General features: G+C 37.9%; 1 protein-coding gene across 1 annotated transcript in view; it reads right to left on the minus strand.

The window, feature by feature from the left end:
* Window positions 1-26127, minus strand: part of LOC108710362 (adhesion G protein-coupled receptor E1) — a 29439-nt gene extending 3312 nt beyond the window's left edge. Inside the window, exons 1-12 of the mRNA XM_041587199.1 lie at window positions 25991-26127; window positions 23432-23490; window positions 21262-21345; window positions 20916-21084; window positions 18914-19015; window positions 18647-18831; window positions 16851-17015; window positions 12043-12237; window positions 10469-10704; window positions 6311-6371; window positions 4550-4641; window positions 935-1103 (exon numbers count right to left, since the gene is read on the minus strand). Coding sequence (XP_041443133.1) covers window positions 935-1103; window positions 4550-4641; window positions 6311-6371; window positions 10469-10704; window positions 12043-12237; window positions 16851-17015; window positions 18647-18831; window positions 18914-19015; window positions 20916-21084; window positions 21262-21345; window positions 23432-23490; window positions 25991-26057 — 1584 coding nt within the window. The 5' untranslated portion in view covers window positions 26058-26127. The remainder of the gene's footprint in view (window positions 1-934; window positions 1104-4549; window positions 4642-6310; window positions 6372-10468; window positions 10705-12042; window positions 12238-16850; window positions 17016-18646; window positions 18832-18913; window positions 19016-20915; window positions 21085-21261; window positions 21346-23431; window positions 23491-25990) is intronic.
* Window positions 26128-26339: the final 212 nt, after the last annotated feature.

Below are 26339 nucleotides of genomic sequence, written 5' to 3' on the forward strand. Positions count from 1 at the left end.
TCAAAGAGTGAAGTTAATAGTGAAGTTCCGCCACTTGAGTGAAATTCCGCTACTCTCCATTCATTTCTATGGGATTTTTATAGGCGTATTTATCAAAGGGTGAACTTTCACTTTCACCCATTGATAAATACGCCTTTCAAAATCCCATAGAAATGAATTGAGAGCTGCGGAATTTCACTCTAGTGGCGGAACTTCACTCTTTGATGAATTCACCCAATAGAGTCAAGGGAGGAAGGGGTTATTCTTCTAATGCTTTATTTAACAGTAGGTCATTCCAAGTACCAGGGACTGGTCCAATTGTCATCTTGGAGTCAGGAAGGAATTTTTTCCCTCTCTGAATTTGATGGACGTGAGTCTTTTTTCAACCAAACTTACTATGTTACTATGTAGTTGTGCTTAGATTAAATATTGTATTTGTTGATGACATATATATGAACATGATGTGCAAATTGAATTCCAGTTTGCCTTAAAGTCCTTTTTGTTCAGCATCCAAATACCTAGAAGTGGTGTGTGTGCTTCAACCACCTTATAGAACCTTGTGAGTTGGGTACAAAGCAGTCTGGAAACTATTTTCCGGGGTTAGGTAGAAAGAAAACAGAAAAAAATGCAACTGCAGCACTTCTTTATTGCAAAAGTGAGAAGTTGAATTTATTAGCTCAGAAAAACAGGCAATGTTTTGGGCTTAGTCTTACTATTTCTCAATTCAACTTCTCACTTTTTCAACAAGAGGCACTGCAGCTATATTTTTTCTAGTATTTTTGTTCAGCATGATCATCACAAAGTGTCTCCTACCAGCCTGGGGTCAAACTACCATGTCATTTAAATCTCATGAACAATACTTTTTAGCATCAAAAAAATCTGGAGTTGACTTCACTAGTGTCTGCCTAGATTTACAATGACTGGTGAATGATTAATATATAAAGGATTTGGTGACCTGGCGATTGAGCAGGCAGTGCACAAGGAAGATGAATGCGCCCTGAAGGCTGTTGCAGATGGTGAACAGATACGATGCCACAATGGCTCCAGTTCCACACTGGAAGAAGCCAAGGACCCAAGTAGATCCAAGTATGAACAGCTGAGCCAGGGCTTTGAAGGTCAATAACCTGTAGTGAGAAGAAAATAAACCAGGATCCTCAGCTTCATCTCAGTAATGCATTGATAATTCTGAAAAATATTCTCACCCATAAGATAACACTAATTATTTAATAGATATAAGAAAGATCCTTCTTGACGGTTTTCTTTATAAATAAAATGAGCCTGATAGCATTTTCCATTTTAAAGGAGAACTAAATCTATGATCACTGGGGAATGGCAAAATAGTAGCTCTTACCTGATACCTGTGCTGGGCTTCTGTTTGCTAAAAATTGCACCAGGGGTATTTCTGTAGGAGCCAGTGCTTGAATTGGGTTGAAAAAGGTGAAGGGACGGTATATGTGCCGCGCGTAGCGCGGCGGCAAAAATATTTAGACCACACCCACAAATGTAGGCTCCACCCACAATTGTAGGCCACACCCACTTTTAAATATGTCTCGCCACCAGTTATTTTGCTATTTCCATGTTTACGAAAAATATTTTTTTAATATTGCAAGAAATAGAATGACCCTAATTTTTTACAAATAAATAGTTACATAGTTAAATTGGGTTGAAAAAAGACAAAGTCCATCTAGTTAAACCCCTCCAAATGAGAACCCAGCATCCATACACACACCCCTCTCTACTTTCACATAAATTCTATATACCCATATCTATACTAACTATAGAGCTTAGTATCACAATAGCCTTTGATATTATGTCTGTCCAAAAAATCATCCAAGCCATTCTTAAAGGCATTAACTGAATCAGCATCACAACATCACCCGGCAGTGCATTCCACAACCTCACTGTGATGAACCCACTTTATTGCTTTATATGAAATGTATATACAGTATATGCATTTAGAAGCTTGTAAAGTGTAATCACACAAAATATATCAGCAGTTTGTGAAAGCCTTGGTTGTCCTGAAAAAAATAGTAATACCCAGAACCCATAGCAGGGTAGGACAGAGGTCATTTATCAACACTGGGCAAATTTGCCCATGAGCAGTAACCCTTGGCAACCAATCAGACTGCTGCATTCATTATTCTACTTGCTTGGCTTTAAAAAGCTTATCACTGATTGGTTGTTGCAAATTTGCCCAGCGTTGATAAATGAGCCCCAGTATCAAAGATCTAGTAAAGCTATTGGTAATACTAGAGGTCGAGTGTTGCCTGCCTATCACTGGTACCGATGAGAGACACACACACAGAGTGAGGGTAGAATGGGGTCAATGCCTAGTGACACAAGCAGGACTGCACCCCACACACACATATATATACTGCAGATATTTGGCGTAAAAGGGGGTGGCGTCACCTTGTCCGAATCCAGTTCCGGGTCCTCCTGGCACAGGCGGTATAACAAGGATTTGGGATCCCACAAAGGGTCTGCTTGGTGCTCAAGAAGTATGTGCCGCCAACATTCAACCGGATCCATTTGCTCCCTGTTCAACCTGAAGATTCCTGGAGTCCTGGGCTAGGAGGAGAACGGAAGCTGGAGCAGGCGAGTCCAGGACTAGGAGGGCTGGTCCTGGGGATATTCAGGGTAGCGGAAGCCCCTCATGGCTCCAGTGTTTCCCGATGCAATTCTATTCTTCCATGTTTGGATCACACTTGGCAGCACTGGGACAACGGCGGAGCAATAACACTAAGGAAAGAGAAGATTCGGGGGGTGTGTGGTGTCACAGCTACCTGAACTGCTGTCAACACGAGGTCCATCTTGCTACACATATCACATGACATTTCATCCCTTTTCGTTTAGTTATAATCCCAAGGGATATCACACATTTGATTGAACCATTCAATAGGGTAACCACATCAGTCTCTGCACGGCACATGCACATTGAGCACATGCATCATATGTCACAGTCTACATTCACTCATCAACCCATATAGTAACGCACACTTAATTTCCACCTTTGATCCTAGCACACATTAAGAGCACATGTCTGTTTTCCACATATATGGTGTTCTTCTTCATATATGGTGTTCACACATAACATGAGACATCCCATGCTATGACAGCAACCCCACAGTATAGGTTGCACATAACATCCACTATCAGGAAGTGTCACATAAATCACACACATAACTTCATTTCCATTCCAACATTCACAAATGTCACTTCACACCACACAGCCATAGTAACACATTTCCCCACTTGTACATAGTGACAACACATAAGAAGTCTCCACACAATGTGGCTACACACTTTCCACTCACAGCGATTCACCACAGCATTCATGTCAGTTGCAGTTCACCTTTCATCCACTATTTGCACTACCTAAACATAAACTCACATGTACATTTTAGTTCCACACACTACTTTCATTTCATCCCACTACATACACCCTCACACATTTAGTCCTGTTGACTCTTTACCCCCAGTACATACATCACTATTCCGTTCAATTTCATCAGATTAATAGCAGGTCACGGATGGGCGTCCTTAGATAACAGAAACACGCACGCAAACACCCAAGCACTTGCCTGACACTTCATTGCTGTCCCTGCAGACTGCAGTGTTGTACTTTGCACAGCGGGCGGGAATGGGTGGTGCGGCAACGGTCCCACGTCAGTGGCGTCGCACTGGCGATGTTGCGCCAGCGCGCAAATTTGATGCGATGACGCACTCGGGCCGGACGGTCGGACCATTTTAAAAATAAATGGGCCCGGGGCCATACTGGGTTCTAGCTAGGGTGCGGGGCCCCCATTGGCGCAGCTGGGGCCAAATTGGCCTAAGACCGGCCCTGAGCCTGCGGCACTGGCTGAACCGCATGGCCCGCAGATCTTACTCCACCAGCCCGCCCATCTTCCCTTGCTACGTCACATTACGTAGTGGCCAATACGCGTCGGAGTTCCAGCCCAGAACTGAAAGTGAGAGCGGCAGTGGGAGTAGCCGGGCTATGTGAGGTAGAAAAAAAACCGGAACAAAAAAAAAAAAAGCTCCGGTATTCTCAACTCTACCATCCCGCCTGAGGTGATGCAATTTAGTGAAAAAAAGAAGTGGCGGGATGCCATCCCGCCGCATCCCGCCCCAATTCAAGCACTGGTAGGAGCTCATTTGTCACAATCTCCTTCAGCTCATTTCTTCCTTTCTTCCAATCCTGGGCAGGCTCATGTGAACTAGAGTGAAAAAGGCAACTTGGCTATATTTGACTTTTTACATAATTATGGGAAGAAGTCAAAGACGATTGTGACAATAAACATCTACAGAAATACCCCAGGCCTGTGCAGTTTTTAGCAAAAGGAGCACCAGCCTGGGGTATCAGATATAATCACTGGGGTGCCTAACATTATATCTTTAGTTCTTCTTTAAACCGAATCCATGGTAAAGATCAGAATTATAAAAACACAATTCAAGTGACTCATATATTGATTTTGTATTAAGACTGGTTATTAACATATTGTTTTTTTAAAACTTCAAATCTGAATTATTGAAAGCAAACCCTCCTGTATCTTTTTTTTCCCCCACTCACCTGGTGTTCTTCAGAGTTGAGATATTTGCATTCAGTGATGCTAGCTTCACTCGGAGAAGCCAGACTGTTGAAATCAGGAGTACGGTATTTGTCTAAATGGTAAAAGAAAGAGAGCTGAAGAGAAGAAAGCAACATGTAACGGAAGTAACAAAGCATTAAAGGGGTCATTCACGGTGCCCAGTCACTGTGAAAAATGGCTGTTATCAGCTATTTTTGGCAACTTGCAACTATATTGGACATTGTGCAAATAGTCGTAAACCATAGGACTCCAAAAAAGTCTACATTTTGAATCAAGTGTTGCCTGTGTCATGAAGCACTTGATTCAAAAAGAAATGGGTGGGAGGGGGAGGCATGTTGGTGTATCACCTCCCACCCCCCTACCTGCCCTGTAGGGGCCAATGGGCTAAAGGTACAGTAGCTCTTCATAGCAGTTTAATGGCCAAGCCTGCCCAAGGGTTTCTTAGTATAGTGCATGAGCTGGTATCTAATAAATACAACATTTTTATTTTAAATTTGTAATGAATATTTGAGAAAGACTGCCAGCAAAATGAAAAAAGGAATTTTTAAAGGGGTGGTTCACCTTTAAGTTAACTTTCAGAATGTTTTTTAAATTGGTCTTCATTATTTATTTTTCATAGTTTTTTTAATTATTTGAATTATGCTTTGTTCTTCTGATTCTTCCGAGCTTTCAAAATGTTATTAGTACTTTTTATTGCTTATCTTTTTATTCAGGCCTCTCCTATTCATATTCCAATATCTTAATCAAATCAATGCATGGTTGCTAGGGGAATTTGGACACTAGCAACCAGATTGCTGGAATTGCAAACTGGAGTGCTCCTCAATAAAAACTTGAAAAACCACAAATAATTAAAATTGACAATTAATAAATAAATTATTGCAAATTATCTCAGAATTTTACTCTCTACATCATACTTACAGTTCATTTAAAGGTAAAGAAAAATAGGGCATTGTGATAAATGTTCAAATTTGTGTTCAATTTTGAAAAATCAGGTAATTTTAGCTGTAAGAAAATTGTAGAAAAAATAGAGCAAAATGACCAAGATGTAGACCGTTTAATACAAATATAAAGGCCTAAAGATTTCAAATTTCAAATTGAAGGCCTGAGATGGAAAATTTATATTTCGTGCAGAAAATTATTTTAGAAAAATATTAATCTTCCAAGTCAACGTTTGATTTTTGCTACTTGATATTTGGAAATAAAAATAACATTTTTGTTTCCCATCTTTAATGAGTATTTGAGAAAGATTTCCTGCAAAATGAAAAAAGGATTTTTGAATTTGTTTAAATAAATAATGAAATTTGTGTTCCTGGTTATTTTAACAGAATAATTAAACAAATAGAGCAAAATAACCAAGATATTTAATAGAAATATAAAGACCGAAAGACATTTCAAATTGGAAGCCTGAAGATGGAAAATTTATATTTAGTGCATAAAATTATTTTAAAAACATGTTAATGTTTCTAGTCAACTTACTTTTGATTTTTATTAATTGATATTTGGAAATAAAATCATTAAAAACACAATATATTTAAAGAAACTGAACGATTTAAGCAGACAATTTTGTTTTCCAGTCTTTTTATCTGCAGTGCTGTTGCACGCTGGTCATGTTCCAGTCTTTTAACTGGAGTACAAAAAAAATCAATAGGAGGAGAATTTTTTGTTAAAAAAGTAAAGAAATGGCAAGGAAAATAATCAAATTTGTGTGTTTGTGTGATACTTGTAAGACATTGACAACTCACAGTGATGAAGACACAAACTGGACCAAGGAAACTCCAAATGAGATTTAGATTGAGCCAACAACTACAAGGAACCAAACAGAGAATCACGTCATACCAAATGACATATACAGTAAATATCACATACATGTTTATGTTTTATTTAAAGCTGCCTGTAATTATCAGGGTCCTACCTAGGTCTGTTAGGTCCTGTTGCAAAATAGATGGTTTTAGTTAACAAAACATGATTTTGGAACCTTTCATTAGGTTGTTTTAGTGGAAGATCACATTAGACCATGGACCTCCACAAAACCTGTTTCTCAGCTGAAATAATTGATTGCTTAGTGTTATCTTAGACATTATCTATAGACATTGTTCTTTTTGCCCTTGTACTTTTTTTGTGACCATAGAGTGTAGCTGAAGTTGTGTTTTACAGTGTAATTGCAAACATCAAAAGCAACTCCTTACAATTCTGCCACGCTGTGTGGCACCACCTTCTCTTACCAATTGTGAGCAGTGTACCTATAGATACTAGGGATGTAGCGAACGTCGGAAAAAAAGTTCGCGAACATGTTCGCGAACGTCCGGAAAAAAATGCGAACGGTTCGCGAACGTTGCGAACCCCATAGACTTCAATGGGAAGGCGAATTTTAAAAGCTAGAAAAGACATTTCTGGCCAGAAAAATGATTTTAAAGTTGTTTAAAGGGTGCAACGACCTGGACAGTGGCATGCCAGAGGGGGATCAAGGGCAAATATGTTTCTAAAAAATCCATTGTTGACACAGCGCTGCGTTTTGTGCTGTAAAAGCAGAAATCACACTACGTCACTCAGGTGGTGTTTCTGGAGACGGTATTATTATTGATATTTAGACAGAATGTGAAAAAGCTCACACAGCTAGGTGGCAGTGGTTTGAAGAACAGATGCAGATGAGAGATCAGCAGCAGGACAGACAGCTGCCCACAGCAGCTACATACAGAGCACTGCAGTAGAAGGTATATTACTAGCCAGCAAAGCTACCTAACCTGAAATGTCCCTCAAATCCCTGCAGAGTTCTGTCCCTACAATACAGAGCAGTATCAAGTAGATTACTAGCCAGCAAACTTACTATCAACTGTCCCTCAAATCACTAACAGCTCTCTCCCTACACTAGCTCTTGCAAACACACACAGGCAGAATGAAAAAACGCTGCAGGGGAGTGGTCCAGGGGATGTGGGGGTGGTCCAGGAGGGAGAGCTTCCTGATTGGCTGCCATGTATCTGCTGGTCTGGGGTGAGAGGTCAAAAAAAAGCGCCAGGTAAGGCGAACCCGAAATGGCGAACGTCGCGCGACGTTCGCGAACATTCGGCGAGCGCGAACAGCCGATGTTCGCGCGAACAAGTTCGCCGGCGAACAGTCCGCGACATCCCTAATAGATACAGAGAAACCCTGAATCTATCACCACCCTCAAAGCAACCTGTGCCTAAAGAATTGGGCATCAACATCATTTTTACATCCCAACCCCAAAGAATTTCAGTACAATTTGTTTCTTATGGAACCACCCAGCAACGCAGTTGAGTCATATTGCAGTGACACCAAAATTATAGGAAAAACTATGCCGTGTATGTAAAAAAAATGACAACTTGCATCTACAATAGCATTTTGAATATTGCCCTCAGTTTCATTCATAAATGAGCCCTATTGTCTCGTAGAATCCAGCAGTTTCTTATACAGGAATATCATATGGCTCATACAACTTAAAAAGTATATTTGTCATAAAAAGGATTTATTTATAGGAAACCTTGTTTTTATGTGATATAATTATTTAGGAAACTGTAGTGTTCCCTGGTATTGGTTAAAATGGTAGTATATTCAGTTATGAAGCTGCTCTTAGACATATAACATGAAAAAACTCTAAGGGGGTTATTTATGAATGTCCAAATGCCAAAAACTTTAAAAAATTGAGTTTTTTTCGACTATAACATCTGAATTTTTAGTGAAAAAAAACTCAAATTTTCCATGATTAATTATATCCCGAGAATGGAAAAAGTCTGAATCCGAAAATCTGGCATTTCAGACCTGCGGAGGTTGTTTATAAGTCAATGGGAGAAGTTCAGAAGATATACTGATCTGTACTGGGTTTTGTGCAAATATAAAAAAAAAAAAATAAGGTTTTTTTGGCTGAAAGATCCGAAAAATCTGTACGATTTGAATTTTCGGACGATTTTCTCAATTTTTTTCGAGTTTTTTTCATAACTGGAATTTTTCGAGAAAATGGATTAATAAATAAGGTGCAGATTTGGTCACATTATATTTTAGAGATAAATTCAGATTTTGATAAATAACCCCCTAAAATTAAAGTGATGATGATTTTTAGACACACCAAGGTGCTGATTTATCAAAATTGGAGTTTGTGGGTTTTTTTCACATTTGAGAAAAAAAATGTGTATTGATTAAAAATGGAGTATATTCAGTTATGAAACTGCTCTTAGACATATAACATGATAAAACACTAAGTCCAATTTTTTTTTTAATATAAAATCTGAATTTTTAGTGAAAAAAAATGCAGATTTTCCGTGATTTAGTATACCCTGAGAATGGAAAAAGTCTGAATCCGAAAATCTGGCATTTCAGACCTGCTGAGGTTGTATATAAGTCAATGGGAGAAGTTCCGAAGATATACTGATCTGTACTGGGTTTCGTGCAAAAATTTAAAAAAAAGGATTTTTTGGGAGAAAGATCTGAAAAATTTGTACAATTCAAATTTTCGAACGATTTTCACAATTTTTTCGAACTGGAATTTTTCGGGAAAATGGACTAATAAATAAGGTGCAGATTTGGTCAGATTATGTTTTAGAGATACATTCAGATTTTGATAAATAACACCTTAAAAATAAGTGATGCTATTTGCAGACACACCAAGGGGCGGATTTATCAAAATTGGAGTTTGTGGGGTTTTTTTCACATTTGAAAAAAAAATGTGGCAAAAAAATGCGATTATACTCGGGAATATTTTTCAGAAGCTTGAATAGTCAGTGTTTATTACAGAAAAACAATAACGTTGGCAGAAAAACCTTGACTAGTAAAAGCTGTCAAGGTTTAATAAAAGTCAGGGGAAATACTCTCATTTTCCCAGTTCGTTTTGAGGCACTTGCATTTTTTTCCCCTCAAAAATAAGTAAATATTCCTCAAAGTAAGAAAGTTGCATCACACACTATTTAGCAGTTACAGGTATGGGATCCGCAAACCCGTTATTCAGAAAACTTGAATTATGGGATGACTGTCTCTCATAGACTCCATTTAAATTAATTAATTAACATTTTAAAAATGATTTCTGTAATAATAAGGCAGTAGCTTGTACTTGATCCCAACTTAGATACAATAAATCATTATTGGAGGCAAACCAATCCTTTTGGGTTTATTAAATGTTTACATGCTTTTTTAGTAGACCTAGGGGCCTATTTACGAAACCTCAAATTTTTCTGGTTTTTAAAAGGGAAAATTCACTTTTTTATGGGGAAAAGTTTTTTCTTAGAGATTTATTATACCCCAAACCTGCTAAACACCAGAAATAAAAAATACTCCATCTCAAACCTGTTGAGGTCATGTAGAAGTCGATGGCAGTTGTTGCTTTACATTGTCATCTGCACTGGATAATCCAATATAGTTGTGTTTTTGCGGCAACAATTCGATAAAGTCGCATTTTTGTGTGCGACAATTATACAATTGGAATGGACACACTAATATGTCCCATCGTTTTTTTTCTCCGACTTTTTTGATAAGAATTATTGATAAATAAGTTAGAGTAAATGGATAAATGGATGGGCGTTTCATCAACTTTGTTTTAATAAAAACAATTATATTAATTAGAGATTTAGTAAATAACCACCCTAATGCATGCAGAACCAAAATATGCAAAGAACCCTTATCTGGAACCCCGAGCATTCTGGAGAAGAGGTCCCATACCTGTACCTGCAATTTCATTACAATTCTGTAAAGATACTGAATTGTGGTTGAAAAAGATGGCAGATTGCATCTGAATTGTGCGCATCGCACTCATTTATTTAATAAAAGAATACAACCTGAAACTGTGGTTCCAGGAAACACTTGCATTTTAATACACTGTACCTGTACTGTACGTAGCTAACTTCTTGACATGGTTAAGCATTATGGTAACAATTAAACATCCCTTTCATGTAACTTACCGTTTCCTTGTGCCGTATCCTTCATAACTAACAGCTGCTGAGATGGTGACTATAACTGCAGGAACCCCAAACCCAATGAAACAGGCAGTTGGGAAGTGAGAGCGTCTTGATGTCAAGTAGTTCATTGCATTCAGGTTTCTCACAGTGAGGAAGAGGAGAACACTCTCCAGAGTCATCCAGCAGAAAGCACAGAGGAGAATGTAGTGGAGACAACCAGCAATGATAGAGCAGAGTATCTGTGAGAAAGAGCCAAAGTGAGTAGGAGGAATTTGGGGATAGACACAAAAACATATGAACCAGGGAAGTACTGAATGTACCCCTTAAAACACAGTTTATGAAAGGGCTAAGTAAAGCTAAGGCTAAGTAAAGATACAATGCATCTCACATAAATACCACAGAAGTATAATAATGATAAACATGTCCAACCTAATATGTAATATTCTATGTTTCTGAATTTTATGGTTTATTAGAAATATAGGTATTAACAACCCCCTGTTGTAGAAGTCTCTAAAGAGTTCTATGACTAGAATTCATAAGGCTGCAGACTGAAACACACCGGAAAAAAAAATCGAAGGCGGCTTATAATTTTCTAAAGCACTTATTACAGAGAAATAGGAACCCACTTTAAAAAATTTGGATAATTTGATTATGATGGAGTCTATGGGGCAAATTCACTATGCGCCGAAAATTCAACTATTTTTGAAGAAACTCCTATCTATTCTATTGCACTTCGCCTGGTCTGAGCTGGCGAAGTCAAGTCTGGTGCAAGAGGTAACGTTCAGTTATTGAATTAACGTAGTTACATCCCTTCGCCAGAGCGCAACTTCGCCTGGCGTAAGGGTGCGAAGAAGCGCTAGAGTATGTCTACTTCGCTAGCGAATTTATGCCAGGGACTGTTAGTAAATCAGCGAAGTGGCAAAATTACGTCACACTTTAGTAAATTTGCCCCTATGAGAGACATCCATTCTGTTATTCTGAACTTTCTGGATAATGGGTTTCAGGTAACGGATCTCATACCTGCATACTGATTCACTGGCGCTGCAATTTTAATCACTCAATGCTTTTAAGCAAGATAATATTGACACTTACTGGTGAAGATATGGCATTCTTAAAAAGGTGTAATCACTCTAGTTTTTATTGTTAATTTTATTGCTATTTTTGCTAATTATGAGCTATGTGATTTCATTTTGGCATCTCCTTTTTTCACGTGCACTTATTTAAACACAGTTTGTTCACATGTGTATTATCCTTGATAAAGGTACTTTTATAGGACAGAAATGTTGGAACATGGTGGAATAAAGAAACTTGATTATTTTTTAAATTATGGAGTGCTGGTTCTCATTATATATATATATATATATATATATATATATATATATATATATATATATATATATATATATATATATATTTATGTATATATATATATATATATGAGACCATCACCTTTATATGTAAGATCATATTTCTTGCTGTGAGTATGTTTCACAGGGCTCCTTTTGGCCTGTAACTGTCATTTATAAGTGTCTCCTTGATTTTTGGATGACCATGGATCTTCAAATGAAAGAACTTACTATAAACCGGGTTTGATGTAGGCCAAACAGGATGATTAATTGTCCCAAAAAGAGGCATCCACATAGTGCTATTAACATAGAGGTGTGAGGGCTCCTCAGAGAATGGCACAGAATGAATGTGAGAAGAGACAGAAAGAGGCAGAGAAGAGACAAACTGAGACCAATGTGGGAGATGTAGAGAAGGCCATGATCTTCCTGTTAGGAGAAAAAGCAATAATAAATGTAACATGTGAGTGGTGTGATTACATCTAGATAGTAACAGTGTATTATGGTCTGATATACAACTATAAATACTAAATTGCTAACATTATTATATTATAACTAAAGATGTCAATATTGAGCAGGTTGATCACATTTCTAGGTCTTCATATTGCAAAGTCTTTAAAATGGACTGACAACACTAAGAGCATGATCCAAAAAGCTCATCACCATCTTCATTTCCTTAGGAGAAATTACCTTTTATCAAACCACAATTGAAAGCAACATAGTGGCGTGATACGGCAGCATCACACAACAGGAAAAACTCTCTCTCTCTCTCTCTAAAGAGTGGTAAGAACTGCTGAACTAATTATCACCACCACACTCCCATCAATATCCGATCTAGACACTGCCAGGTGTATGAACAAGATTTAAGCTATGACTAGCGTCATCCAGGACATGAGCTATTAATCTGGCATAAGCCCAATTATTGTGAATGTATAAAAACTAGAAGTAAAAGACTTTTTAACAGCTTCTTCTCAAGGAAAGTCAGACTAATTGCAACCAGATGTTGGGAAAGAAATAATCATTAGGACTCCTTTAACCTCATGATCTCATACTATTACACTCCAACAAATAAATATACTCTCTGCACTCTATTGTAATACTCCATAATTATGCTTTAATAAAGCATTAGAGAGATTTATTACATGATCCCCTTATATATTTATACATAGTTATCATTTTAGCCCTTAAAGGGGAAGGAAACCTAGTTGGGGCAAAAACCCTCCCTCCTCCCATGCCCACACGGGAGAGGGGGAGGGTTTTTGCCCCAACTAGGTTTCCTTCCCCTTTAAACACCTCTTCTCCAGAGTGAACATCCCCAATTTGGCCAGTCTTTCCTCATAGCTAAGATTTTCAATACCTTTTACCAGCTTAGTTGCCCTTCTCTGTACCCTCTCTAATACAATAATGTCCTGTTTGAGTGATGGAGACCAAAACTTTGTCCTTGATGCTGCTGACTGGCATTGTTTGCTACAGCCAAGTTTATCATCTATAAGACTCCAAGGTCCTTTTCCATAATGGATTTGCCTAGTGCAGTCCCATTAAGGGTATAAGTGGATATTCTTACATCCCAGGTGCATGACTTTACATTTATCAACATTGAATATCATTTGCCACTTAGCTGCCCAGATTGCCAGTTTGTCAAGATCATGTTGCAAGGATGCCACATCCTGGATGGAATTAATTGAGTTGGATAGTTTTGTGTCGTCTGCAAACACTGATACATTACTTACAATACCCTCCCCTAAGTCATTAATGAACAAGTTAAATCAAAGTGGACCCAATACCGAGCCCTGAGGGCAGGTCCGGACTGAGAATTAAAATAGGCCCTGTCATTTTAGGTACACAGAGGTCCAATCAGCCCCCACCAGCCCACTGAATAGTGACTTTCTATGGAACCTTATAGCAGCCCCTCTGACATTTGCCAGAACCCACAGATTGCCAGTCCGAGCCTGCCTGAGGGACCCCACTAAGAACCTTACTCCAAGTAGAGAATGTACAAATTAACAACCACCCTCTGTACCCGATCCTGTAGCCAGTTTCCTATCCACGTGCAAACGATTTCATTAAGCCCAACAGACCTTAGTTTAGAAAGCAGTCGTTTGTGGGGCACAGTATCAAACGCTTTGGCAAAATCTAAATAGATCACATCTACTGCCCCCCACTGTCCAGCATCTTACTTACCTCATCATAAAAAGCAATCAAATTTGTCTGACATGACCTATTCTTCATTCATTAGGACAAAATTTTGAATGTGATCCCTTAACAAGACTTCAAATAATTTGCCCACCACAGATGTCAAATTTACTGTCTTATAATTGCCAGGCTAAAATCCTAATCCCTTTTTAAATATTGGAAAAACATCAGCATTTCTCCAATCCATAGGTAATATACCAGATGAAAGAGAATCTGAGAAAATCAGTAAAAGGGGCTGGTCTAAAACTGAACTAAGCTCTCTTAGAACCCGGGGGTGTATGCCATCATGCCCTGGAGCCTTGTTTACATACATTTTTATTAAACTTTTATGGATCATATCCTGAGTCAGCCACTGACTATATTGAGCTGAGCCATAAGTGCAGCTATAAAGTGAGCCAGGGAACTCAGACTCCTCTATTGTATATTCTGTAAAAATGTTTGGTTTCCACACCTTCTAAGCATCTGCAACCACTAGTTCAGAGTCCAAAATAGCAAAAAAGATGTGCTGACAACTCTATCAATGAAAAAAACCAAGTACCACAAAATAAAGAAACTGCTAAAGAGAGTTATTATGTCGCACATCTTGGTGTAATTAAATATTGGTCACTTCAATTAATAATTGAATTCATATTGTGAAAGACGAGTTTCATTACTGAGTATTGTGAAAAACAAAAATAGTTAATTCATAGTTATAAAGTGCTGATAGTGTGTAAAGTGCCAATTGTCTGGTACGCAGTTCACATTGCACTAATAAATAAATAACCCAATTAAAACATAACATTTAATGGCTCCTTTAAAAATAGAAAAAAATGAGGGAAAAATTCACAAGTTAAAAACACTTAGGGGCACATTTACTAAGGGTCGAATTTTGAAGTGAAAAAACTTCTAAATTTGACCATCGAATTGCAGCAGTTCGATATTCAGTCGAAGTATGGCCATATTCGTTCGAAGTAAAATCGTTCGATCGATCGATTAAATCCTTCGATTCGAACGATTTAATCTATCGATCAAACAAACGTTTTTTTTTAAAAAAAACTTTAACTTCTAAAAACTTAGCCAACCAAATTTGTTTACACTGAAGAAAATAACTGATTTAGCACATTTGCCTTTTCTGTATCTGTTACCATACTGGTACCATTATTTAATGGATCAACACTCTTAACCTCCATCTTTTTACTATTAATATATTTAAAAAACTTTTTGGGTTTAGTCTGAGCCTCTGCCGCAATGCACTTTTCATTACCTTTCTTTGCCTTCATTAAAGGGCATGTAAAGTCAAAAAAATAAAATCCCATTTTTACTTTCTTTAATGAAAAAGAAACCTATATCCAATATACTTTAATTAAAAAATGTGTACCGTTTTTATAAGAAACCTGACTGTATGCAGTGAAATTTTCCCTTCATTTACTGCTGTGGATAGGAATTGTCAGACGGTCCCTAACTGCTGAGCAGGGAAACAATCATACTTATGAACAGCAGGGGGAGCCCCCGCCTTACTTCCCAGCCATGCAGAACTCAAGCAGCTTTGTTTATGATGTCTTAGTCTTGCAAAGATGTTTAACAAAGTTACAAGATGGTGAAAGTTTGAAAGCATAAATCATTTGTTTGATTAGTCTTGTGGTGCAGTGAGTTCATGTTTATATTTAGTATACAAAATACAGCATTCTATTTTAGACTTTACATGCCCTTTAAATGCAGCTTCTGTCCCCACAGACGTGTAGTTTTTAATTGCCTTTCTCTTCTTTCCAATTGATTTCTTTAGTTCTATATTAAGCCACATAGGATTATTCTTAGAGCTTCTACATTTACTCATTAAGGGAATAAATTGAGAACAGTAATGATTTAATGTTATTTTAAATTGCATCCATTTCTGTTCTGTGTTTTTAGCTGAAAACCTAATGCCCCAATCAATGAGAGCTGTCTCTGAAGGGCAGCCCTCAAGGCACTAATATGAGCTTTAATGAAATTGATAGTTTTTGTTGCCCCAGTGTATAATTGTTTTTTGCATTATATAACATTATGGTCACTATTACCCAGGGGTTCAATGACTTGCACATTTGCTATAAGTTCTGCGTCATTTGAGATCACTAGATCCAGAATAGCATTTTTTCTGGATGGCTCCGCATCAACCTGAGAAATCAGCCCAGTTCTCCAAAAGGCCAAAACCCTCCTCCCTACACCAATCTCTCAGCCACGCATTAATCTCCCCAAGCTCCCGCTTAGCGTTGCTCTTGGCACAGGTAATATCTCTGAGAAAATCACATTTGTTTTCCATTAGTATGTTCCATTAATGCCATGACATTCATAGGTTTTAAAGAAAGTGAGTTTAGTCTTGGTTTCAAAAACCTCTAAAACTGCTAAAATTCGACCTTTGATAAATAGTTCTCCAAGGGGCAGTGATTAAATTCAATTGCAAGAAAATCTCAGCAAAAAATGTTGATGTTAATATTTTTGACTTATATAAAACTTATATATTTGATAATGCTAGGAATTATTTGCTAAAAAACCCCACCCAACATATGTGTCATAAGTAAGAATATGATTTAATAAGCTTAATTTGATTAAAGATCTGCCCCCGGCCTAGACATTTGTAATGGCTTCAAAGCACTTTTTTTTTTAAAAAAAGGCCTGTTTAAACAGTATTGATGAAGAATTATGAAGACTTATGTTTTTTTCTACTAACAGAGCAATTTTAGTGTAGTTTTCCCAGATTATTAGTTACACATCATTCACTGGAGATAAATGCATAGTGAGACAGGATGGTTGGCAGCCTTGGTGTTTGTATGGTTGCTGTTAGTAAGACACAGTCATGATCTATGGTTCTGGTTCTAAAGTACAAATGAAGTTACCTTTATATCACAGGGAGCCATGATGACAGCAAAGGTGGAGAGATGATCACAGGAGCAGACAGTGGTGGAGACATTGGAAAATGTGATGTTACAGCCTCTCTGTGACCATCCACTCAGCTTGGGGTCCCAGAATACACACAAGGATACCTGGGAGGAGTCGAGGGCCTCAAAGAAAAACATATTAACGTTATTGTTAACGGTACCTCCCCAGACACACACCTAACACTTTGCCACAAACCTAAACTTGCAATCATATCAGCTTATAAGGCAGAAAGTAGATGATGGAGTCTAATGGTGACGTTAACTAAACAACACTTGGATAATGGATAGTGATGGGCGAATTTGGGGCGTTTTGCTTCGCTGAAAAATTTGTGAATTTCACGCGAAATTCAGGAAACATTCGTGAAACGGTTCTGGTGTCTATTTTTTGCCCGCTTTTTTTGGACGCTGGCATCCGTTTTCAGCGAAATTGCGCTGGCGTCAAAAAAAGGAAGCCAGCGTCCATTTTTTTTGACGCCGGCGAATTTTCATGGCGGTTTCACGAATTTATTCGCCGGTGGCGAATCGCGGGAATTTGCCGCAAATTCACCCATCACTAATAATGGAATACTTGGATTGGGGGGGACCCATAGAATCAGTAAATTATAACTTATAAGGTAATATTTTGACAATGTTTTGATATATTTAAGAAATCCCAACAGGGAGAAGAGGAAACACCTGTGAGTTTTTTTTTAATTATTCCACTGTTGAGTTGTTGTTCTAGATATGTCACTGCAGTACAGGTATGGGACCTTTTATCCAGAATGCTCTGGACCTGGGGTTTTCCAGATAATGGATGTTTCGTAATTTAGATCTTTCTACCATAAGTCTACTAGAAAATCATGTAAACATGGGGAGGCACATTTATTAAAGGTCAAATTTTGAAGCTTTTTTAAATGCTATTAAATTAGAATATACTCGAAATTGGGGGGTTATTTGATAAGCAAATTGAATATCTTAAACTCTCACAAATTTTACAGACTCAAATTTGAGTTCTTAAAGGGCCAGAGTGTGATAAATCTTGAAATTCGAATTAGAATTAAAAATCAAATCGAGTCTGGATAATTCACAATTCCAATTTTGACCTTAAAAAAAATCAAAAATTAGAATTAGAATTTTCAATTCGACCCTTAAAAATCCGCCCCCAAAAAAAAAAAATAGGCTGGTTTTACTTCCAATAAGGAATAATTATCTCTTAGTTGGGATCGAGTACAAGCTATTGTTTTATTATTACACAGAAAAAACAAGCCAAGTCTGGGAAAGAGACAGCTGAAAGCCTCACAAGTGAAAAGTGAGCATTTCTGTGAGTTGCAAGGAGCAGTGGCAGCTCCTGTAAAGTCTGTAGGAAAACAGAATACATTTTTCTGTCTCCCACAAAGAAAGTTCTACCAGCAGACTTCTTTAAAGGTGCGGCGGCCCTGGGGTTGCAACAGACTGCCAAGTAAGTGAGAGCAACTTCGCTTGTGCGATAGGAGACCCCTACATCGGGATCCAAGGCAGGAAACTGCCAAAGAGGTTTTTATTATTACAGAGGATAAAAAATCATTTTTAAAAATGTGGATTATTTGGATAAAATGGAGTCTAAAGGAGACAGCCTTAACATACTTTGGAGCGTTCTGGATAACGGGTTTCTGAAGAACAAATCCCATACCTGTACTAGAAATGTCAGTTTGGAAATTATCTAGATACGTGTCCCTACGAGTACCCTATGGTAGTCCTCTGGCAGAAAGTGTATACTGCAAAAATCTACCACTGACCTGCAGATTATACAGAGTAAAGGTCACTGGGGAGTTAAGGTTTTCTGTTGTTTGGCTTGTGATGCTTCCAGTTACCACCTGTGAATTGACCACTGCGGTGTTTTCTTCAGCTGCCCCCAATGACTTGAGAAAACCCCCACTTAATCTGGAGTCAAGACTTTTGTATGAAATGAAAATGGCTCCATCTAAAGAAAGAGAGAAAAGTGGTTATTATATGTTATTATATGTCACATGGCCTCACCACCAAATATGTTTCAATCTTCTGACCTTCAGGTTTAGGAAGGAGGTCACATGACACATTCATGCTGTTGAGTCCCACATTTAAGGTTATGAAAGAACAGTTTTCTTTGGCCACCTTGGTAGCAACACCTGAAAAGAAAACAGTATGAAAAGTTTGGTGGACATATGTCTCAAAATGTTTTACACATGTAACATAATATATAAGTGGGTAATAAGTCAGGTGCAGAGAGGAATTTGGCAACATACACATCAAAGAGGGTGGATGTGTATGAAGCATAGTAACCAATAGAAGCCTTAAAGGACAAGGAAAGGCAAAAAAAATAAAATCCCATTTTTACTTTCTTTAATGAAAAAGAAAACTATCTCCAATATACTTTAATTAAAAAATATGTACCATTTTTATAAGAAACCTGACTGTATGCAGTGAAATTCTCCCTTCATTTACTGCTGTGGATAGGAATTGTCAGATGGTCCCTAACTTCTGAGCAGGGAAACAATCATACTTATGAACAGCAGGGGGAGCCCCCGCCTTACTTCCCAGCCATGCAGAACTCAAGCAGCTTTGTTTATGATGATCCCTAAGCAGCCCAGACCACACTGAGCATGTGCACAGTCTTAGTCTTGCAAAGATGTATAACAAAGTTACAAGATGGTGTAGCCAACATTGAAATCATAAATCATTTGTTTGATTAGGCTTGTGGTGCAGTAAGTTCATGCTTATGTTTTAGTATACAAAATACAGCATTTCTAGCCTTATTCTATTTTAGACTTTCCTTGTCCTTTAAAAAGAGAACCATTCAAAATCCATTGCAACAGCTGTCACACAGTATAAAAAGATGGCACCATAAAAACGTGTATATTTGTTTGGAAATAAGTCATTTTATTTGAACAGAGATTGTCTAGCCCCCACTGCCTTTATCCTCTATCATATGGTGTTCACTCACATCAGGGTTATACATATGTTCTCATGAGTTTATATGAAAACACAGGAAAGGTAGATTCTATTTAAAAAAAAAGTAGGGCACACTCCAGCGTTATGCATTGCATTAATCATAGCCTACGTGCTCATGAAAATGCATAGGTCTATAATATGCACTATATTTGTTCAAACAAATGAAGTTTCTACTTTTCACTCATATGTGGGATATGTGAATTCCTGCTGAAATCTCTTGTTGGTATGGATTACAGTATCTCACTAAGGGAAAGGTCTAGGGCATTTGCATCTTGAACCCACACTGTCAATGGTGAGCACTTTAAGGGGCACATTTACTTAGCTCGAGTGAAGGATTAGAATGAAAAATACTTTGAATTTCGAAGTTTTTTTTTTTGGCTACTTCGACCTTCGACTACGACTTCAACTTCGAATCGAACTAAAAATCTTTCAACTATTCAACCATTCGATAGTCGAAGTACTGTCTCTTTAAAAAAAACTTCGACCACCTACTTCGCCACCTAAAACCTACTGAGCATCAATGTTAGCCTATGGGGAAGGTCCCTATGGGCTTTCTAGCCAATTTGGGATCGAAGGAAAATCGTTTGATCGATGGATTAAAATCCTTCGAATCATTTGATTCGAAGGATTTAATCGTTCGATCGAACAATTATTCCTTCGATCGTTCAATCGAACGAATTGCGCTAAATCCTTCGACTTCGATATTCGATAGGGCTATTATATCAAACATGCACTTTTATACTTTGCTGTATTTAAAAAGTGTTTCTCCAGTTGAACCCAATGAATTTTCCAGAACATTCAGGGGGTTATTTATCAAAATCCGAATTTATCGGATCGATTTTTTAATATAAAAAAGTCTGACCAAACCAGCCCGGGGTATAATAAATATTGAAAAATTTTAGTTTTTAGCATTCAAATTTTAATAAATAACCCCCTTAATGAAAATCTCTAGAGTGCCTACCAGCCGACCACAAATGTCCCCACCCAAGCAGTTATATTCTGGGAGTTAGAGTTTGTACTTTATCCTCTACTTTGTGTAGATTTCCTGTAAGCAAATAATTTAAGCTGCATTCGTACCTATCTCAGGGGTGCTAAAATTCTGATTGCTGGGATTTTTAGAAAATGATTTCAATACTGATAATTCCACAGTCTCTAGAAACCCATTAACCACAGTACTGACTTCCGAAGAGCTGAGATTAGACCAAGAAGGGTCACTGAGAATCCCAGAGGCAGAATTTGTAATGTTCTGTAGACAGAGAAGAGTGGAAAGAAATAGGGAATGAGATTAAATGAATGTCAGAACAATGAAATGAACAAAAATGTATTGTGTTGTGGCCTTTCATAGTACAGGATTTTTACTTAAATTTACTTAAATATTTAAACCATCTCTCTCCAAATCAAGTTTCTCAACCAACTCTCTTACCTTGATGTCTAATTTGGTCTTGTTACTCTGGCAAGAAGCTTCCAGAAGGTGGTAAGTGGACCTCTGATGAATACAACTGGAATTCTAAAATTGATACAGTAGAAGGAAAAATGTTTCCCATGTTTGCTCACACACATTATAAGAAAGCTCATTTTTAAAAACCATTATATTAATTGCACGTAAAATACATGAAGCAGTCGCAAGACTCCCTGTATTTCAGTTGTGTAAAGTGAATGACTGTGTAGAACACCAACAAACAAAAAGATATAAATGCAAAAATCACAGAGGAGCCTTAAATTTGAATATATTTCCTAAAATTTTAAAATATCTCCTATATTTACAGTTTTGCAAATTTATAAAAATTTTGGCTGCGATAGAAATGTTTGATTCACCAGGACTGCAACATTTTACATTGGTGTAATCCAGCACCTATGTCAGTAAACTATCCCTATCCAGATTTACTGCCATTGAAAATGTTGTTGAAGTTGTCAAAATACTAGTAAAATAACTGGATTTCAGTAACATTTTGCTTCTTTAATAACATTTTCTTTTTTACTTGGACAGTTATTTTGACATTGCTTTGAACTCAATGGAAACTTTTTGAAGTTTTATAAATAGGCTTTGGCAACGTTGAGAGCAGCCTGCAAAGAGCATTGGAGTAGTAAACATTACAACATGTACATTTTGTAAATAGGGTCCATAATTACTATGAGTTCATCTGGATCAAGGCAAAAATAAAAAATACCAGCAAAGGCAGATTTGGATTGTAAGTCACGTCACATCTTCTGGGAATACATGGCCAGATCTGCTTGCTTGGAGATGTTGCCAAACAAGCAGATTTTGCACCAATATGCCCACCTTGAGTGGGCGATATCGGGCTGATTTGATCATGATTTGATCATGGGCCCTAGGGCCCAATGATCGGATCACAAGGCCAGGAATGCAGGTTATGGGATGGAGGACCGCATCAACGAATGTGGTCCTTTATCCAACTGGAAATTTAAGCCAGCCTCATCAACAATGTGGTCCTCAATCCAACTGGAAATTTAAGCCTGCCCAATCAATATCTGCCCAATTTTCAGCCAGATATAAATGGCGGAAGCCTGTCAGAGGGCACATCCATACACTGGCTGACTTTGTCAGCAGCTTTTCTTGGCCCATGTATGGCCATCTTAACACTGTCAACTAGGGATGTGGAGTCTTCAATCCTCCAGCTGCAGATAAAGTGCAGTGTGACCTTTTGTAACAACTAAATAAAAAGAGATTGAAGATCTCTTGTGTCGAGAAATGTTTCTGTCAATACCCATCTTTGCCCAATCCTTTGAGATTTTGAATAAATAGGCAAATAGGTTGTGATTAACAGTAGAGAAGAGATACTCAGTGGTTGACCAGACATATAAAGGTTCTGGTTGACTAATGAGTGATTTCATTGTATGTAATGCATGAATAACAGATCATCTTCTCAAAGGGTTTAGTTAGGATGGGAGGTTACTAGACTACAATTCCCAGTAACTTCTGGTTATGCCAGATGCCTGCTCAGCATTCTTATATTTAACAATAAGGCTGAATAAATATGAATAACTTAAAATGCCACTTCCTGTAATTTCTCCCAAGCAAACAGCCTTCTCAATTTGTGATGAAGATGCCCCCTATCTTCTTGTGGTCTTAAAATTGGTTTAACATACTACACTTCTCCCTCCAAATTGAGTTTTAAAATTATATGACTTGTCATGGTTCACAAATTCCCTCTGTTTTAATGAAATTGCTAAATTTTCAGCAAAGTGAAATGGGACATATTTGCTCAGCACATATAGCTACCTTTTACATTAAAAAGTTCTTTCATTATACCAGCCCTCTAGATATTCCTGAATTACAATGCAACCACATATCCGACAAAGTCACAAAAAAACTGCAGGGGCTGTTTGGCTGTTGAATTAGTATATTGAAGTATTGGCAACATCTAGGTCACATGACTGCATATGGTTTCAGTACCCACCCAGTAAAGATGGAGGAGATCAAGATGGTAATTCTACTGCTATCCCAGCAGCTCCCATACGGGGAGAGGGAACATTCTCTGAACACATTCAGATGGTATTTGGACACAGAAGTCTGGTATGTGAGATTGGACAATTCCATTATTTTAATACATTTCTTTGATTCAGTTACTCACCTTTTGATCACAAAAACTCAATGTTTCACTTTGCTTTTGCAAATATATCTCACATAATGCTAGAAAGAAACAAAAGAAAATGAATACACAGTAATATATTGCTATAGCATATTTTAAGGCAGTAAGTAGTGTACCAGGAGTGAATTAATGAGATAAATGCAAAAAATATGTTGATTGGGGAAAAGTATTGGTACTGGTCTCCTCCACTGCCAGTTACAAGTATACTGAGAAAAATGAATGGCAATACCTGTGATCTGGGACGCCAATAGAAATCATGGGGCCCGCTTTATAAAAAGCTATTGATGACCAGGACCCCCCTATAAGTTAAAAAAAAAAACATTGGAGAAAGGGCCCCCCTTATAAGTTAAAAAAAAGTGGGCCCCAAAGATTATATTTTAAAAAAACATTGGCTCCAGGGCCCCCCTTACAAGTGAAAAAAAAATTGGGGCTCCGAAGAATATTTTTTTAAAAAAAACATTGGTGGCAGGGGCCTATAGAGTATTAAAATAATACATTGGTGGCCAGGGGATTAAAAAAACAAAAAACACATGGGTGTTCAGAGGAATTGAACCCGTGGCTTCAGGACTTCAACTTCGCTTCCTTTTCGTGACTTAAGGTTTTTTAGACGCTTCAGGACTTCAATTTCGGGTGTTTTCGTGACTTTGGGTCTTTTCGCCGCTTCAGGACTTAGGCTTCTGCTGTTTTCGTGACTTTGGGTCTTTTTGCCGCTTCGGGATTTCGGGTTCGGCTGTTTTCGTGACTTCGGGTCTTTTTGCCACTACAGGACTTTGGCTTTTTGGCACTTCCATATTCAAGATTCGGCTTTTCGGCACTTCCGCATTCAGGACTTCGGAAGGAGGCGGCACAGCTTCGGGCTTCGGCGCTGTCAAGGGGGGGCCCGGCTCTTTCAAAAGTTCAGCACTGCCGGGCCCCCTTCAGGCCCAGGCCCGGTACAATCGTACCACCTGTAAGTGGCGTGTTCCCAGGTTTATTGAAGTGCTCTTGACACGCAGGTTATGATCAGACGTTTTGGGACAACGATTGCCCTTTCTCAAGTGATAACCCACCATAGATTCTGCCATTGCTTATATACTCATATTTGCAGTGCCATCTAGTGTGCAACTCCCATAGTGCAAGCAATGATACAATGTATACAATTAACATACAAAAGTCTCCATAATGGTAACAAATTGTCTCCAGTGTAATTGAATAGTCCCCAAAAAAATCTTCAGAACATCACAAAAAATCAAAAAAAATCAGGAATATTATTTTGTTAATGAAAATATTTGATTGAAGTACAAGAGTACAAGAATCTTTCCTTCTCCACAGTTAGTAAGTATTATGATTAACTACTAATTCAAGTGTTGAAATGCTCGTCATGAGCACTTCAATAAACCTGGGAACACCCCCCTTTTGAATCACAGGTATTGGCATTCTTGGCATTTTTCTTAGTATTAATGAGATAAATGGCAGCACAAAATGCTGGTGATGGACAGGGCAAACAAATCTGATATACAGGCATCTTTTTGATGGTAGTAAACCCGCAGTTGGCTTGTAGTCTCTATGAATTGAGTGAACTAAAGCGCAAACAAATTCCGCATCACTCTACAATAAATTGAGATATACACTCCTGTCTGTTTAGTCCTGGTTTCTCTAGTCCTGGGTCCCTGTATGGTGAAGTATTGCTGGGGCACTGGCACCTTCCATACTACCAGTTGTAGCTTCAGCTGCTTAACTAGATGGTCTGCCATTATCTTTCACCACCTACAGTGAGCTCTTAACGTATCACTAGATATTCTAACTCACTTTGGGTACCTAACTGAGGTAGTACGCCACAGACCCCCTGGCTTTATTCACGGTTGTCTTCTCACATCAGAGGAGGTGGTCCACTGCCTTCCCCCTTTATGTAGCCTTCCTATAGAAATCCCCTCTAAGTGCCACAGAGGAGAACCTACTCTAGAACTCCCTCAACCATCAGCTCCATCTAATGAAACACTATTTACACACACAATACACTTATTATAAAACATATACCTCCTACAAGTTCACCATCTTCTATTTGTGCTTGCTACCTGAAGTAAATATCACTTACTCACCAACCACCCCAATCAGAATAAATCTTAACATGGACCTTTGGATAATTGTTTTCTTTAAGATATCTAACAAAGGCAATCAGAGTCCTTCTTTCTTTGAATCCTTTAGGTAAGTATGGAAATAACCATTTCTAACATCGGCAGAAAATGTCAAAGTACAAACATGTTCCTAGTTTAATTCTTGATATGTTACTAAGGCTTTGTGTTTGAATCAATTTGTTGGCCAACTGCATAGAGAGCAATTTAACAAAATAAAATTTTAAGATTGGCCACAAAGCAAATTGCACATTCCTACCTTAATTAAGGAAGACATTCTTTGTATCCATTATGTTTTATCTAGAGAAAACTATAATCCACTCTTTATTGCTAGTACAAAAAGGAGGTTGGTCATTGTACTGTGCTCCAGACAGACAGAAGATACTCAGGAGGTGAGTGAGCAAGAACAGGACAAGGAGGAATCACTCACCTATGCACTGTAATTGGGTGGCCCCTTTTTTAGAGATGTCTCTGTATCCAGCATTGCAGGAGCACATGAATGAGCCAGCTGTATTTTTACAAAAACTGTTATTCCCACAGGGTGAAGGATGCTCGCTGCATTCATCTATATCTATAATAAAGCAAAATTAGATTGAATGTAGTTTACAAGTACACAAATTATGGTATATGTACAGTTATTCCACATTTTTGCATTTACTTTATTGCACATATACTGCATTATACATTCAGCAGAAATAACATGCCTTTTACCTTAAAGGGAACATGTAGAGTTTTTGAAACTCATCTGCAATATATAGCCTATAATGTATGCAATATGG

Source organism: Xenopus laevis, chromosome 3L, assembly GCF_017654675.1.
Source record: "Xenopus laevis strain J_2021 chromosome 3L, Xenopus_laevis_v10.1, whole genome shotgun sequence".
Taxonomy (NCBI): Eukaryota; Metazoa; Chordata; class Amphibia; order Anura; family Pipidae; genus Xenopus; species Xenopus laevis.